The sequence below is a fragment of the Osmerus eperlanus genome, chromosome 26 (assembly GCF_963692335.1).
Source record: "Osmerus eperlanus chromosome 26, fOsmEpe2.1, whole genome shotgun sequence".
Taxonomy (NCBI): Eukaryota; Metazoa; Chordata; class Actinopteri; order Osmeriformes; family Osmeridae; genus Osmerus; species Osmerus eperlanus.
The window spans coordinates 9,160,323-9,177,385 of record NC_085043.1 but is presented as its reverse complement, the minus strand read 5'-3'; the positions used below and the strand labels follow the sequence as shown (position 1 = coordinate 9,177,385).

At 46.4% G+C, this 17,063-nt stretch overlaps 2 protein-coding genes and 1 pseudogene across 7 annotated transcripts; 2 read left to right on the top strand and 1 right to left on the bottom strand.

The window, feature by feature from the left end:
- Positions 1-359: 359 nt before the first annotated feature.
- On the top strand, positions 360-13,312 carry si:ch211-221n20.8 (uncharacterized protein LOC100034409 homolog). Of its 6 annotated transcripts, XR_009928630.1 has the most exons (24): positions 360-489; positions 1,129-1,292; positions 1,434-1,500; positions 1,692-1,859; positions 2,252-2,377; positions 2,509-2,649; positions 2,815-2,934; positions 3,130-3,162; positions 3,262-3,384; positions 3,522-3,644; positions 4,612-4,734; positions 5,056-5,178; positions 5,433-5,555; positions 5,815-5,940; positions 6,271-6,399; positions 6,502-6,594; positions 6,845-6,940; positions 7,244-7,339; positions 7,455-7,550; positions 7,635-7,736; positions 7,842-7,947; positions 8,165-8,281; positions 8,395-8,524; positions 13,207-13,312. XR_009928630.1 is itself a non-coding variant. In XM_062452213.1 (23 exons), exons 2-23 carry the CDS (start codon positions 1,167-1,169, stop codon positions 8,471-8,473), a joined length of 2,436 nt encoding a protein of 811 aa, XP_062308197.1. In that variant the 5' UTR covers positions 360-489; positions 1,129-1,166; the 3' UTR covers positions 8,474-8,747. The 6 variants fall into 6 exon arrangements, 5 of the variants coding, with proteins under 5 accessions (XP_062308197.1, XP_062308201.1, XP_062308198.1 ...); XM_062452213.1 differs by lacking the exon at positions 13,207-13,312 and having other exon boundaries at positions 8,395-8,747; XM_062452214.1 differs by lacking the exon at positions 13,207-13,312 and having other exon boundaries at positions 364-489; positions 1,115-1,292; positions 8,395-8,747.
- LOC134012677 (cytochrome P450 2J4-like) lies at positions 9,200-13,296 on the top strand. Its single transcript, XM_062452218.1, has 10 exons — positions 9,200-9,394; positions 9,625-9,842; positions 10,224-10,389; positions 10,913-11,062; positions 11,487-11,647; positions 11,855-12,031; positions 12,185-12,323; positions 12,506-12,693; positions 12,864-13,005; positions 13,121-13,296. Exons 2-10 carry the CDS (start codon positions 9,639-9,641, stop codon positions 13,294-13,296), a joined length of 1,503 nt encoding a protein of 500 aa, XP_062308202.1. The 5' UTR covers positions 9,200-9,394; positions 9,625-9,638.
- An 82-nt stretch (positions 13,313-13,394) lies between the features above and the next one.
- Positions 13,395-16,562, bottom strand: LOC134012678 (cytochrome P450 2J2-like; annotated as a pseudogene).
- Positions 16,563-17,063: the final 501 nt, after the last annotated feature.

Sequence of the window (17,063 nt, the reverse complement as noted above, 5' to 3'; positions counted from 1 at the left end):
AGATTATATCCTCATAAGTTTATTTCTTGACAACATATAATGTATCTTCATATTGTAGCAAACAGACGCACTAAAATGTAATGCCGTGGTTTAACTTGAGAGAAAGTGGAACGTTGGTGGGTAAAATGAAGTTTGGTTGTTTTGGCCAAACCTCAGTTGACCCACCTCCCTGTCTCAGTAGTTTATGACCTCCTCGACCCGAGTCAAGCAAAGGACACGGAACGAGTGGAAGACAGATCGGGTCGAGTTGTTTTCCCTGGCTGGAAGCGTTAGTCTGGGACTGGAATGGGAAGTTCAGAATTCCAACAGGATGTGTGGTCATCACAGCTCGGCCCCTTAGGTCGTGATTGGCTCGCAGAGAAAACATCTCGCAGTCGAGCATCTGGAGACCGTGGAAGAAGCGCATTCGGCATGTCGACTTTTTTGTGTCTAGCTTAGATGACTGAGAAGCCCCTTTTATGTTTACAGTCCAGAAGACATCTCTTATAGGTAAGCAATTTACATTTCTTTGCATGTCGGATGCATTCTTTAACATACAACAGTTCGTTTTTGTGCAAATACAAAGTAGGCCTAACGGTTTGAAATCACACCTCCATAAAACTAAAGAAAGCCTAAGATTCATCTAGGAATGAATCTTATAGAAGCTCATGGAACTTGATTATTATTCGAACAGGTAGGATTTGTAATGCGTGTTTTTAAAAGTGAGTTATGCGCACGCATGAACATTTTAATAGAAAGCTCCACTTCCACCGTATACCTACACTATCTGAAATTGTAAAAGTTTCTTTTGTTCCCCCCCCCCCCCCCCCCCCCCGAAAGCCCAGGGCATGGAGATGGATAATAACAGTCTTGTCTCATGGCTCTACGTGTTTGGACAAGAAACCATTACTGTGTTTTATCGGTCAGATCAGTCAGCCGTATTGTTTCTTGTTGCTGTATGTAGGCCCGTTTGAAGTCTATATTTTAAAGATGCCTTAACACTAAATGACTGTATAAAAAGACAAAACAGCAAACTTTACTTGAACATGTGTGTTGAACATACGTGTAGGCTTATGTTGAAAAAAAAAAGGAAAAACTTTCAGTCATGTTTTTTTCTAACCTTGCTCTAAATCAGGGGTTTCTTCACAGCGTGATTCTCAGAAGTGGGTCGTCTGTGTCTGGAAGTCATGGCCCTCCTTCCTATCTACCTGGTGGCGTTTTTCCTGGCCTTGTCAGTCGCAGAGCCCCTCACCACCCCCCACGGCGACAACGAGGTCTTAAAACATTCAGGGCTAGAAGCCTTCAAAAGTCAGGTCAGTTGAACCTCCAGGCTCCACGTTCTGGGGGGTGAGACCGGGTTCATGTTTACGACAGATCTGTGTGTTTATATGACAGTTTGTGTTTCCTTTACCGAGTTGATGCCATAGCTCACTCCCTGTTAACTGTTAACTCAGAGTCTACAGATCGAGAATGCTATAGTGAACGTCACTGAAGTCGCGCAGGGAAACACGACAACCGCAAGTGAGTTGACGAGCGTGAAAGTGACAGTTTTATTATATATTTATGGTCATTCACATGTATTTGTTTACATCTTCTATATCCGTGCAAGACTTAATGCCCAGTTGCTTCCTCTGCCAATATGTAGCCTATTTCCTCTTTGCATTTGTTACATCCTGTTATATCGTCATCTGTTTGTCTGTCCTGCCCCACAGCCCCCCTCACGACCACGGCACCCCCAGCACTCACCTCCCCATGCCCAGGAAGTCTGGTGTTGGTGAGGGGAGATGCAGGCTGCGTGTGTCCTCTAGGCATGGTGCAGATCGGAGACAACTGTACGTGCGCTGTGGGATTCACCCAGCAGGGGGCAGCAGAGTGTCGTGGTGAGTCTACGTGATCTAGCTCAGTGGTTCTCAACCCTGGTCCTCAAGTACCCCCTGTCCTGCACGTTTTAGATGTTTCCCTGCTCCAACACACCTGATTCAAATAAATGGGTTGTTATCTAGCTATGCAGAAGCCTGTTAACGACCATTCATTTGAATCAGGTGTGTTGGAGCAGGGAAACATCTAAAACATGCAGGACAGGGGATATTTGAGGACCAGGGTTGAGAACCACTGGTCTAGCTAATGTGGTACGGACGTCATGGTGACACAATTGTGAACTGTGGTACGATATCAATTAAATGAAACCAATTCTGTCAGCTAACTCTGTTTCATGTCAGTTTCTACGTCTGTTTCAACCATGCCAAGTGTACTTTTTAAAACTTTCTCCCAGATATTGATGAGTGTAAAGGGGATGGACCAGGTCCATGCGGTCTCCATGCCAACTGCACAAACACACCTGGTTCTTACCTGTGCAGCTGTCTCCGTGGTTACCTGATGGGCCCAGAGGGATGTCAGGGTAAGTGTGTGTGCAACACGTTCCTGCTCGAGTGAGTCTGTTAAGACTTGGGTTATAATGCATGCATTGACTGTGGAGGGTGTGTATGTGTGTTTGCTTGTGTGGGTCTCTGGTGTGTGTGTGTGTTGCAGATGTAGACGAGTGTGCGCTGGCTGTGATAACAGGGCTGCAGGCCTGCGGCCACGAGGCACAGTGTACGAACAGCCCAGGCTCCTTCTCCTGCTCCTGCGCAACTGGATACGTCATGGCCTTGAATGGAAAGAGCTGTGTAGGTGAGGCCTACATGATTCCTTAGTGTGTGTGTGTGTGTGTTTGTAGTAGGAACAGCATAAAGGGGGCGAAGCAATGTGTGATACCGTGAGTGTGGTTCCAAGATGAAAGGAAGTACATGCGTGTACAAGTTTTCTGTTTCCCTCTTGTCTCTCGTGTCCCCTCAGATGCGGGCGAGTGCAGTTTTGAGGAGCAGTGTAACCTGGGCAACGTGTGTGTGAACACCCCCGGAAGCTTCCGCTGTCAGTGCCAAGCCGGCTTCAGAGCCGAGGCTCCGGCCTGCGTGGGTACGTCTCCCGGGGCTGGCAGTGTGGCACGGAAGGAGCGGGCTGCTGTGTGTCACAACGGGGGGTAGGATTGAGGCGTGGCTGGATCACTGTGCTTTAACCCCACTGCTTTGCTGCATCTGTTGCCTGTATTTCCGTCTCCTCTCTCCATCTCATCGGCCCTCCTTTTCCTGCTTCCTGAAACCTCTCTCTCAGGTCATGTGTGTCCAGACTACACAGTGTGCCAAGGTACGGCGTCGGTTTGAAATGTCGAGCTTTCGTACTGGTTTTTAGGGCAGCTTTGAAGCCGTCGTTTCAACGATTGCCTTCGTCTGATGTCCTTCACAGACGTGGACGAGTGCAAGGCCAGCCCAGATGTGTGTGTCGGTAAGGGCGTGTGTGAGAACACCCTCGGGAGTTACAAATGCGTTTGCCAGCGGGGTTACCGTGGTGACGGCACATACTGCGAAGGTGAAGAACTGGCGGAACCGTGTTCGATTTTTACTTTGAGTTTCCCAGGGGGGGGGGAGAATAAGTAGAAGAATAAATGAGAATGTTTTTTTCTACTCTCTGTCTCTCTTTTCTTTTCCCGTTCCCGCTCCCCGCAGATGAAAACGAGTGCACGTCTGGCCGTCACGGCTGTGACATCAACGCTCACTGTGGGAACATCATTGGTTCTTACTTCTGCCAGTGCTACCAGGGGTTCAACGGGGACGGCCACTCCTGTTACGGTAGGTGAGCAGGTGGGGTGTGTGTGTGGAGATGTGGTGAGGTGTTGTGTGTGTGTGGGGATGTGGTGAGGTGTTGTGTGTGTGTGTGTGGGGATGTGGTGAGGTGTTGTGTGTGGGGATGTGGTGAGGTGTTGTGTGTGTGTGTGTGGGGATGTGGTGAGGTGTTGTGTGTGTGTGGGGGGGATGTGGTGAGGTGTTGTGTGTGTGGGGGGGGGGATGTGGTGAGGTGTTGTGTTTGTGGGGATGTGGTGAGGTGTTGTGTGTGTGTGTGTGGATGTGGTGAGGTGTTGTGTGTGGGGGGGGATGTGGTGAGGTGTCGTGTTTGTGGGGATGTGGTGAGGTGTTGTGTGTGTGTGTGTGTGTGTGGGGATGTGGTGAGGTGTTGTGTGTGTTTGTGGGGATGTGGTGAGGAGGTGTTGTGTGTGTGTGTGGGGGGATGTGGTGAGGAGGTGTTGTGTGTGTGCGGGGGGGGGATGTGGTGAGGTGTCGTGTTTGTGGGGATGTGGTGAGGTGTTGTGTGTGTGTGTGGGGATGTGGTGAGGTGTTGTGTGTGTGGGGGGGAATGTGGTGAGGTGTCGTGTTTGTGGGGATGTGGTGAGGTGTTGTGTGTGTGTGTGTGTGGGGGGGGATGTGGTGAGGTGTCGTGTTTGTGGGGATGTGGTGAGGTGTTGTGTGTGTGTGTGGGGGGATGTGGTGAGGAGGTGTTGTGTGTGTGTGTGTGTGTGTGGGGATGTGGTGAGGTGTCGTGTGTGTGTGTGTGGGGATGTGGTGAGGAGGTGTTGTGTGTGTGTGTGGGGGGATGTGGTGAGGAGGTGTTGTGTGTGTGCGGGGGGGGGGGATGTGGTGAGGTGTCGTGTGTGTGGGGATGTGGTGAGGTGTCGTGTTTGTGGGGATGTGTGCATTGTTTGGTTGGCTCTGGGCTGTTGTAAATCCTTTGGAGGTGACCTAGGGATTGTCATGGTTTCAGATGTGGATGAGTGTGCGTTGGGGAACGGTCATTGTGAGCACAACTGTACTAATGAGCCCGGGGGGTACAGCTGCCTGTGTGACACGGGATACCAGCTGGCCCAGGATGGACACAACTGTACAGGTAAACAACCGTAAACTGTAAACCCTTCTTGCCTTCCACACGGAAAGTCTTAACACAAAAAAAGACGAACGAAAGGACATTTAAAGATGTAAAAAATAAATAATCCTGTCAGTAATGTATCAGCAATCAAATTTAATAACGGTTAAAACGATCCTTCCTCAAACCCAAGAACACGGTAAAACACCAGCAGCGACGGGAGTCAAGATAAACAGGCCGCTTGCATCACTTCCTGTAGCGTCTTACATGAAGTTTCCAACATCATCAGTCATCCTGGATGTCTGATGAACCCGTGTGACCCCTCCTCTGCCTCCTGCTCCCCAGATGTTGACGAGTGTGTGACGAGGAACGGGACTTGTGAGCAGCTGTGCGCCAACACTCACGGCTCCTTCCTCTGCTCGTGTCGTCCTGGTTACCAGCTACACATCGACGGACACAGCTGTGTCGGTCAGTACCAACCGGCCAAGAACCAGTTATCCTGACACTCGATTGAAATTAAGCAGCCTTGCAAAAAGTAATGTATTCATTTAGTAGATGCTTTTCTCCAAAGTGACGTATGGTACAGGGGGGTGATTTGAATATGTGAGTTCTTGATCTGCAGTCAAATGCTCTAACAATGAGCGATACCGCTGTGTAGTAACTCTGTCACTTGATAATGTACGTGTGTGTGTGTGTGGTTTTGTGTCTGTGTTTCTGTATAGATATTGATGAGTGTAAGCTTCAGAAGGGGGGGTGCTCTCACGACTGCATAAACACCCCTGGAGGACACACCTGTTACTGCCCCCCCCCTCTCCTGCTGGGCCCAGACAACCTCTCCTGTGTCAGTACGTAACCCACCTGCACCTCAGTGTGTGTGCAAGATGTGTGCGTGTGTGAGGTGTGTACCTCAGTGTGTGTAAGGTGTGTGTGTGCGTGTGTGTGTGTGAGGTGTGTAATTGCATAACCATGTTCAATCTTTATTTGAGTCTGTGACAAATACTGATTTCATTTTAAAAAGAAGCAATCGGTCCAAGGATAAACGCCACGACTTTGGTGGTGAGCGTATGATGTCACAAGTGGGGGGGGGGGGTGGTTTCCTGGTAGATGTGACATCATGTGACCTGAGAAACGGCGGCTGCGACCATGTGTGTACCGTACGCGCGGAGGGACGCCTCTACTGCAGCTGCAAGGCAGGCTGGGAACTGGCACCTGACCTGAGGAGCTGTCTGGGTGAGAGGATGTTTCCACCCAGCTGTCTTTTAGCTGAGATCGAGCAGCTCCATGGCTCGCTCGCTAGGTCCACAAGTTTTCCCCCCACGCGTCGATGCATGTGCTTGCGTGATCATGGCTAATTCGAATTTGCGCTTGTTTCTCTTTCTCTCTATTTGTCTCTTTCTCCATTTCACTTTATTTCTCTTTCTATCGCTCTCTCTCTCGCTCTCTCTCTCTCTCTCTCTCTCTCTCTCTCTCTCTCTCGCTCTCTCTCTCTCTCTCTCTCTCTCTATCGCTCTCTCTCTCTCTCTCTCTCTCTCACCCTTTCTCACCATCCGTCTCCCTCAGATGTGGATGAGTGTGGGGACTTCACCAATGGTGGCTGTGAGCAGCTGTGTATGAATCACCCAGGAGGGTTCAACTGCTCCTGTAGGGAGGGCTATGAGTCTCGCACCGATGACCTCACAAAGTGCAAGCGTGAGTCTGTCTTTCCCGGACCAACTCTCACAAGTTCACCTGAAGTTCATTCACACATCCTGTTTCACCTTTGACCTTCCCCCCTCCTCCTTGCGCCTCCAGCCATATGCAATCCCCTGTGTCAGAACTATGGCGTGTGCGTAGCCCCAAACACCTGTGACTGTCCGGCGGGTTACCCTGGAGCTGGTTGCTCAGGTACATAGGTGTCCGTGCTTGTGCACAGGTTGGTTATACCTGGGTTGGTTTGGGATGTGTGGGCATTTGTGAAGCACACTGAAAATGCCTGTAAAAAGGGATATATCAATAAAATTGTATTTGATTTGTGCATATGTGTGTGTGAATAGGATGAACATTAACCAGGTATTAGTAATACTGCTCAACGGCGCCCTCTTAAGGTGTTAGTAGTACTGACAGGTAAACAAGGTGTGTGTGTTCTGTGTTCCAGCCAGTTGCTCTCCACCCTGTGCTCACGGGGGCACCTGCATGCGCTGGAACATGTGTCAGTGTTCCACCGGCTGGAGTGGAAGGGGCTGCCACACAGGTAGCCTGGCACCTGGCACGCCCTGCCCGCACATCTCACTTTTACCTCGTAGGGATTGCATTTACATTTAGCAGACGCTCTTCTCCAGAGCGACTTAGCAGACACTCTTCTCCAAAGCAACTTAAAGTAAGTACAGGGACATTCCCCCGAGGCAAGTAAGGTTAAGTGCCTTGCCCAAGGACATAGCGTCATTTGGCACGGCACAGGAATCGAACCTGCAACCTTCTGATTACTAGCCCCATTCCCTAACCGCTGAGCCACCTATTTCTCTCACCAAACTCCCAACCTCTTCCGGTCTCTCAGCGGTGTGTGAGCAGCCTTGTGCCAACAGGGGCCGCTGTGTTGGTCCAGACACCTGCCAGTGTCCCTCTGATTACAGCGGTACCCAGTGCCTTTCCCGTGAGTACCGGACCACCAAACCCTCGAGACAGCATGTGACCTCACTCAAAGTAGTCTCCTGCACGGTGAATCGTTAAAATGTCCGCCGAATGTGTGCGTGTGTGTGTAATTTCAGCCCTCTGCACGCCGTCCTGTCAGAATGGAGGAAGGTGTGTGGATGTCAACAAATGTATATGTGTGGAAGGTTGGCAAGGAACTCATTGCCAGATAGGTGAGACACTGCCCTCTAGTGGTAATCTGGGAACAGAATTACATGGTTGGCCGGTTATCTGAGTGTGTTTTCTCTTGCTCTCAGAACCTGCGCTGTGCCACAAAGCTTGTAAGAATGGTGGTGTTTGTGTGGGCCTCAACAGATGCCGTTGTCCCAGTGGGTTTTCCGGAAGTTTCTGTGAGACAGGTCAGCGCGTGAGACAGGGTTTCATGGTGTTTGTATAACATGGATGATAGATGATGTCACACCGACGAGTTTGGGTGTCAAGCCTTCATTGTGTTGTTGTCGTAGCGATCATCACGCCGTGTGTGCCCCCTTGCCAACACGGCGCCGCCTGCAGTCCTCACAACACGTGCACATGCCCTGAGGGCACAGCGGGGCATCGCTGCGAGAGACTGTAAGCACCAACCCACCACCAACCGACTACACACAACACAGCCAGGCTTTTCCGGAGCTTTCCTCACTCTTGTAATGATGATTATCTCTGTGATTCTTTCTCTCCCATGAACAATATATTCAACAACCATGAAAGACATGTTAAGTTCATATTTCTGTCGTGCTGACCTGTGTGGGTCTGTGTGTGTGTGTGTGGTGTGGGGGTCTGTGTGTGTCAGAACATGTCCTGTGGTCACCATGACAGTCAGCATGGCCCGGGCGGTCAGGAAAGGAGTGAGGGAGAGCTATGTGGACCGCTGTGGACCTCTGGGAGTTCAGCTTTGCACCAAGTACAGGTGGAAATAACATGCGTGTTCACCCACTCACACACACTCTCTTAGACACTGCCGAACATACGCACGCGTAAGAGACTAACACTCACTCCCTCGTGTGTGTATGTGTGTTGCAGGATCAATCAGGCTCGTGTGTATGTCCAAGCCTACAGAGTGGGTTACAAGACCCAGTGTCCAGAGAAGAAAGGCAGATGAACAGTCTGTATGGTCTTCACCAGATCTACGCCATCTTGTTCTCAAGCTCTGGTGAAACTCCACGGTGTTGGGCTCCAACAGAGACGATTATATAAAACCCCATCAAGCCAGCCTCTAGCCAGGCTGCAGTGAATGACATAAGAGTCTAATCGCTCCCATAAGAGACTGCATCATTAAGTGTGTTAACCAAGGTTTTTTGTGAGCCATAAGCCTCAGAGTGAATTGTTTTGTAACGTGTATACTAAGTAAAGGCAGCTGAACGTGAAAAAAGGTTGTGTTCTGTTTTATTCATGTGGTTGTCATAATAGTTAAAAAACCTGAATACAATACAGTTAGGAGCAATACTTAAACTTTACTGTAGGTGCCCCATTCAGAGAGGAGGTGAAGTTGGAGATGTTTGCAACAATAATCTGAATGAATTTGGCACGCCTATGTGTGCCGGTTTAGTCAACTGGATGACATTGATGATGAAGTTCTTGGTCGCTCTAGAATAGCTGAGATTTTGCTCTTTGCAGCGATACATGAAGTCGAAGGAAATCGCTAGCGTCATAAAAATCATAATCGAAAGTGGGAGAAAGTTAAGAGTTATACTTTTGTTTATCAAATATTAACTTTGAGGCGATGTAGATGGTTGGCGACCTTCTAAGTTCTTCTAAGTTGGAGTTTGCGCAGACTTTTTGAGGCCAAGTGTTATTGAGGGCAGTCACCTCTGTGGGTATATTTTCGTCTTTTATCAATGGACTTTGTAAAACAAGCTTGCGTAACTTCATAATTCAGCAGCCAACATAAACACAAACACGCTGCCTCCGATAGTTTTTCTGTGTAGTTAACAACTTCGTGTAGCCTATACGCTACCCCAGCCTAGTAACTCTATTTGTAGTCTGATAAAACCAAAGACGCCTGATTTACACACAGCCTTACGTAAGTAACCTTTACCTATACTTCCGTTTGTACATTACCAGGAAGTGCTAATGTTTACATTGGAGGAGAAGTCCACACATAGTATTGCTCTCGTCTACTCTTTCGAAGCATTTCATTTGTTTACACAATATACATTTCCAATGTGCATAATTGTATAAATTACGAGTAATACAGTTGTTGCAGTTGTAAAAGTTATAGACGGTGCTCAGCAACATCCACTGTGGTTTCAGAGGGCTCAAGAATTATGGCCGTATTCGAGGTCTTCAACTCCGTGATTAGCCAGTGGATTGACACCCAAGGGGTTCTACTCTTCCTATTGGTTCTGTTAGTGGTGAAGTATTTAAACAACCTTCCTCCAAAGAACTACCCTCCTGGCCCTTTGCCCCTCCCTTTTATTGGAAACGTTCTCAATATCAACATCATGGACCCAATTGGATCCTGTAAGAAGGTAAGGAGTGATAAAGGACTGCTATAGTTAAGTAATACTATGTCATTTATCAGTCCACTTACATTTAGTCATTTAGCAGACGCTCTTATCCAGAGCGAATTACAGTAAGTACAGGGACATTCCCCCGAGGCAAGTAGGGTAAAGTGCCTTGCCCAAGGACACAACGTCAGTTGGCATGACCGGGAATCGAACTGGCAACCTTCGGATTACTAGCCCGATTCCCTCACCGCTCAGCCACCTGACACTTAGTAGATTGAAATGTGTACATAGATACAGACACATACCTTTGTCTGAAATACTTTGCAGTTGCCTGTACAGTTACCCTTGTGATAATTGCCCAAAGTGCACAGTGGACAAATGTGTATGTTATGTGTCGTCAAGCTTGCAGTAACCTACGGAGATGTGTCCAGCCTCGACCTGGGCGGAGGAAACCCCTGTGTGCTCCTTTCAGGCCTGAAAGGTTTCAGAGAGGCCTTCGTAGAGCAGGCAGAGGCCTTCACCGATCGCCCCTCTTACCCCCTGAACGACAGGCTCAGCAAAGGTCTAGGTAATGTGGACACAGGGCGCCATGTCTGCCTACATACAATATGGATGGCAGATGGCTGAGCGGTTAGGGAATCGGGCTAGTAATCAGAAGGTTGCCGGTTCGACTCCCGGCCGTGCAACACAACGTTGTGTCCTTGGGCAAGGCACTTCACCCTACTTGCCTCGGGGGGAATGTCCTTGTACTTACTGTAAGTCGCTCTGGATAAGAGCGTCTGCTAAATGACTAAATGTAAATGTAAATCTAGTATGAATGGCACATACTGGATTACAAGTCAAGTTCCAAATGCTGTAGACAGCATGGAATGGAATCAGGAAGCTTGCCAGAGGTCAAGACCCAAGTCAGGTTTGGGTCTGGGTTCTTGAAACCATGGCAAAAGTATGGACCATTACAATAAAAAAACATATTTACCATGCCATTTCACTGGAGTGATCCAGCTGTTTTGATCATGAACTAGTGTCAGGCCTCCATCAGACTCCAGTTTGGCTGTGCGTGTTGACTGTGCTGCATGTGTCTCTCTGGCTAGGCCTCGTCTCCTCCAGTGGACACATGTGGAGGCAGCAGAGACGATTCGCCCTGTCCACACTCAAGTACTTTGGTGTGGGCAAGAAAACCCTGGAAGACTCCATCCTTCAGGAGAGCCAGCTTCTGTGTGACGCTTACCTGGCAAAGAGAGGTGAGGTTCATAGACTTCACATTTTACATTTACATTTATTCATTTAGCAGACGCTTTTATCCAAAGCGACTTCCAAGAGAGAGCTTTACAAAGAGCATAGGTCACTGATAATAACAACAAGATAGCCCCAAAAACATTGCGGGTAGCCAAACCATGAAGCACATATTGTGAACAACCAAAATAAGTGCCAAAGGGAAGAACCACAAGAGCATGTAGTTAAACAAGTTACAATTAAACAACATGAATCGCTATAAGTGCAAGTGTACCTGTAGAAAAGCAAGCAACAGTAAAAAATATACTTCACACAATCTCCTCACACTCTGTTCCTTGTTGTAGTTTTTTCAATCATATGTTTTACTCTACAGACTAACTGCTTATTATTGGCGGTGTGAATAACTCTGTCCCAACTATTTCTTGGTTCCAGGCCTGCCTTTCAACCCTCATCACGTAACCAACAATGCTGTGGCCAACATAATATGTACCCTAGTTTTTGGCCGCAGGTTTGAATACAATGACCAGTACTTTCATCACATGATGAAGTGCGCCGATGATGTTCTACAACTTCCTGCTACGTTCTGTGGTCGGGTAGGGTTATTCACAGTGACAGCAAATCAGTTATTCCTTGGTCGTTCTTGGTTTCTGTGTTTTATTATAATTTACAACGATTATTTCTGACAATTCTATATCTTATTCTATATCTCTATTCTATCTCTGTGTATATAATTATGTGTGTGGCATTTGTTTGCTTTAAAAAAAAATCAAATAAACGTTTTAATTCTCCTTTGTTGATAGATGTATAACCAGTTCCCCACGGTGATGTCCTACCTACCTGGCAAACACCATACTGTCTTCGCCCAACTCCAAGAGGTCAAAGAGTTCATCAGAGCAGAGGTGGAGAAGCACAGGGAGGATAAGAACCCCTCCGACCCCAGGGACTACATCGACTGTTACCTCAACGAGATAGAGAAGGTTGGAGTCGTTGTTTCTGACAGAAACTCCTTTAGTGATCCTCTATCTTAAGTCATAGGAACTTGACAAGAGGTTCGACATTGGGATTAACATTTTGACTTGGGTTTTCCTCAAAACCCGGAGAGATCCCTTGACGTTGATCTCCCCCTTCAGAATAAAGACGAGAGCGCTGGCTTCACTGAGGAGAATCTCCTCTTCTGTGTGGTGGATCTGTTCGGGGCCGGGACCGAAACCACATCTACCACCCTCCGCTGGGCAATCCTCTACATGACCAAATACCCAGAGATACAAGGTAGAAAGACATGCACCTTAATGTTAATAATGTTGAAGCCGCTTATGCGAATTATGAAATGGTCGGTATAGCTCAGTGGTAGCTCAGGTTCAAATCCTCCCCATAAGCTGCATCTGCTCTATAAAGTTTCTGCGATATAAATGAAAAACCTGTTAAGACTGGTATCTTTCTCTTCCCCAAAGACAAAGTCCACGCAGAGATTGATCATGTCGTAGGACAGTCTCGCCAGCCCTCCATGGACGACAGAGTCAAAATGCCGTATACCTACGCTGTCATCCACGAGATCCAGAGGTTTGGTAACATTGTCCCCTTCACTCCCCCCAGAGTGGCCAACAAGGACACAACTGTGGCTGGGTATGTCATCCCAAAGGTGGGTTTGTGGAAGAAGTGCTAATTGGCCTAATATCGACAATGAACCCATTTAGTTATGAAGTGAGTGTAGGATCACATTAAGTTGTTTTTTAAAAGTTTAGTGTGTAGAACACATGTTTAACTGAAGATAAATGCTGCCATTTTTGACAAGTGAATTCCTCTGTTCAGGGGGTGATGATTTTGCCGTTGTTGAAACCTATACTAGAAGACAGGAGTGAGTATGCTGCTCCTGATCAGTTTAATCCTGGACATTTCCTGGATGACAAGGGGCACTTTGTCAAAAGAGATAATTTCATCCCTTTTTCGATAGGTATGGTATCCAGATCTTCCATTATTGTTTTACAATAATTCCACAATATTCACCTTTCCAAATAGCTTAATATAACGCTTGTGTGTGTGTGTTCCCTCGCCTCTCCTCTACCCAGGTAAGAGAATGTGTCCAGGTGAGCAGCTGGCCAGGATGGAGCTGTTCCTGTTCTTCACCTCCCTGTTCCAGCGCTTCTCCTTCCAGGCCCCAGACGGCTGCCAGCTAGACCTGACAAGCGAATTGGGCATCACCAGCGGACCTGTGCCCTACAAGATCTGTGCCCTAGCTCGATAAACACTTCCTGTTTTTATATTATTTAGGTAGATTGTTTAAACTGACAGTGGTGGAGGCCATGCAACTCTACTTGCTCTCTCGATCAATTGATAGACATTTATTTGTAGTTGAATGACAGTTTACAGCAATGATGAAAGGAATGTTGGAGAAATAAGAAAGTTTATCAAATGTAATCTGGTCTCTGAGGTCATTTTATACAATATATACTGTATATTCACGTTCCTTGGTTTATTGATGATTATTTAATCATTTATTTTCCCTCTAAGATTAATAAGGTTACTATATATAATAGTATCTTTCAAAAGAAACCTAAAACAGTACACAGAAGATGCAAATACAGTGGCGTTAATTGTGAGGCATTCCTCTCCTCTAACTGTTTTACACATCACGCAGGGTGGCACAGATCTCATATTTGAGTGGTGCCAGGGTGACGCCAATGCGATAATCCAACACAGGCTTCACCCCGGGGGGCGGGAACTTCTGCATGAAGGAGGTAAAGAACAGGAAGAGCTCCATTTTGGCCAGGTTCTCCCCAAGGCACGCTCGTTTCCCTAGGCGATGGAGGGAAAGATTCACCATCAGATACAGTGCTTCTACTACTTGTTTACCATATCGTTTCTATGGGGGTTTAGATAGGTGTCCCAGACTGTATGCAAACTTAATTGCCAATCCAGAGCCAGTGGCTCTTAATTTGTCAATCGTGAGTCAGTGGATCAGTGTAATAATATTCCTTGACATTATTCAGTTCTCACCGACAGAGAAAGGGATGAATGTGGTTCGCTTCGCAAACTTGCCATCCTTGTCGAGGAAGTGTCCAGGGTGGAAGCTCAAGGGTGTCTCCCACTCGTTTTTGTCAAACATCACCGACGTCAGATTGGGAACAATAGTAGTACCCTGTGGATTAGGCTGGATTAGAATCAATGTTCATAATCTGAGGAACCTAGAATTTGTCTTGTCGTGGTTTTTATTCCTTCTGCCTGTGTTTCGCTTTGGGATAAAGACATCTGCTAAGGGAATAGAATGTAAATATTTGCCTCACTTAACTAAATCCAACTGTCATGTATGGCTTTTTAACCAGCAATTAACTAACACCTGGACAGAAGGTATTTAAATGACCATTATCATTGCCTTTGTTATTATTGACCTGTGTGGGGATCGGTTACCTTTGGAACCAGATAATCTCCAAGCTGAATGTCCTTGTTGGTGATATGAGGAAGACTAAGAGGAACAATGTTCCCCATCCTCTGGACCTCATGGAGAACAGCCTCAGTGTAGGGCAAGTTAGCCCTGTCGGCCATGCTTGGTGGGCGGGATCGGCCTATCACCTGATCCAGCTCAGCTTGGACTTTCTCTAGAAAAAGGCAGAGATCAATAGTGAAGGCTCACATCCAGAATTTACACTGTCATGTCCACAGTCTTTATACCTGTCCTTCGTCCCAAGAGCAATACAGAGAAAGAGGGCAGGAACTGAGAAACAACAGCTGAGAACAGCAGTAGGCTGCGCTCTGCAGGATCTGTACCTTGAATCTCTGGGTACTTGGTCATGAAGAGGAAACTCCAGCGAAGGGTGGTGGACGTGGTCTCAGACCCGGCTACAAACAGGTCCAAAGAACACATGATCAGGTTCTCCTCGTCAAACCTGGCGGCCACGTCCCCTTTAGACTTGGAAATTCAATAACATGCAATTTCCTTATTGATGTTATTATAAAGTACGGCAAAATAAATGTGGAAGCCTAAATGTATTTATGGACTAACGTACAGTGCAAAATTTTGATTTCATATTAATATAGTTTATACTAAGATAATACAAACATAAAATATGTCAACTAGTTTTGGTTGTTTTAGTTGTCTGTCACCTTTTCTATTTCGGTCAGGTAGGAGTCTATGTAGTCCCTGGGTTCAGAGGGATCCCAGTCCTTCCTGTGCTCCTTGACCTCTGACCTCAGGAAGTCCTTCACCTCACTCCAAATCTTCAACACTCTCTGGTGGGGTCCTGGCAGACGCCTCATCACCACAGGAAACGTGTCGTACAGCTTCCTCCCCCATCACACACAAACACACACGAGATTCACAAAAATGGGGAAATACAAAATACATTGCAGTAGATCGATGAGGTGTGTATGGTTTAATAAACCTGTACAGTCGTAATATGTTCTCGAATGCCATTTACCACTGCCCATATGGGAGTTTCAAGATGAAGAGCACTGTCGAACATCCCCATCAGGTTCTGAAAGCTCCTATCGCTATACTGAAAGCGGTGCCCAAAAACCAGGGTGCAGATGATATTAGAGACAGCATTGTTGAGGGTCAGGTGTGGTTCAAAGGGTTTGCCTAGAGAGTTGACAAGTACAATTGTCAGTGTCTGCTTCTAAACCTAGAACTGTCTGTTTATATCCACCAATCAAGGGTACAGGTCAAATACTATTGCCACATTCCCTTCAGAGTTATACCATTGTAGTCAGTTATGTCCTGGGACAAATGTGCAAACTCATCCAAGATAGCAGACTCTAATGACTTCTTGCCCACTCCGAAGTACTTCAGGGTGTAAAGAGCAAATCTCCTCTGCTGTTTCCATAGATATCCACTGCTGCTGGCGACACCTGAAAACAGGGGATCCAAATCCATAACAAATGTTTTTGATGAATGAATGCTTTGATGATGAGATATCACTTTCTCCCATGTTAAAATCTGTTCCACTGATCCCTCTTTAATTTTTTCCGAGCTCCTCACCCAGGTCATTTGACACATCATGGATAAGAGCCGTCATAGGTCTGTCAGACACGCTATATTATCTTGAACCCGTTTAACACCACGGTCCTAGTGCTGCCCATTCTTAGACTGTATACATTCCCATACTTCTCAGATAGCTGTCAGGACACAATGATACGGAAAACAATTCTAGGAAGTTGACAGTTGTTGATGGATGGACATCGAAATAATGTGATCACAAATGTATGAATTCCAGATGTGAATCTGGGTCTATGGAAAACAGGTTCCCCACGAAAGGATAGGGTATTGGTCCTGGAGGGAATCTGCTTGGTCGACGACTCTTGACATAGTCAGCTAACAGCAAAAATACCACTATAAACAGTAGTAGACCCTGGATACCGACAAACTGCAACAAAGACCATGAAACAGAAGAGTGTGCAGCCATAGCCAGGCGTCGTTATTCACATCTTCTTACAGTAGGCTACGATTTTTATATGCTGAGGGCGGAAAAAGTAAACAAAACCGATTGATTTTACCGTCACTGACCATTGCACTCTGTCACCACAATTCCGTAACACCAATTCCGTCTCTAAGTCTAATACTAAGCTAAACAATATACTAAAAAGCTAAAAATATACAAAAAAGTTAAACAATGTAGCTAAACAATGAGATTTTAAATAGATATAAATATAGAATATAAAGTACAAGATAAGATACAAAATGATATGAATCGGGCAGCATAGTGCAAAATTACTTGTGCAAAATAGGTGGTGGATGGATTTATGTGTTATATCAGTGCGAGTCCTTGGCCTTGTTGAAGAGCCCAGCAGCGGATGGGAAGCAACTGCTGACACCGAATTTGTTGGTTTTGAATTCACCACTTTAAAATTGATATATGAATTTATTTGAAAGTCTGTACCTTGAATTTTTGGATCTGAATTTTTTTTTTACATTGAAACAAATTTAAATTTTAAAGAGGTGAATTCAAAACCAATCAATTCTATGGTGTTTAAATGTCAATATTAAGTATTCAATGCCTTTGAAAATTCAAAACATGA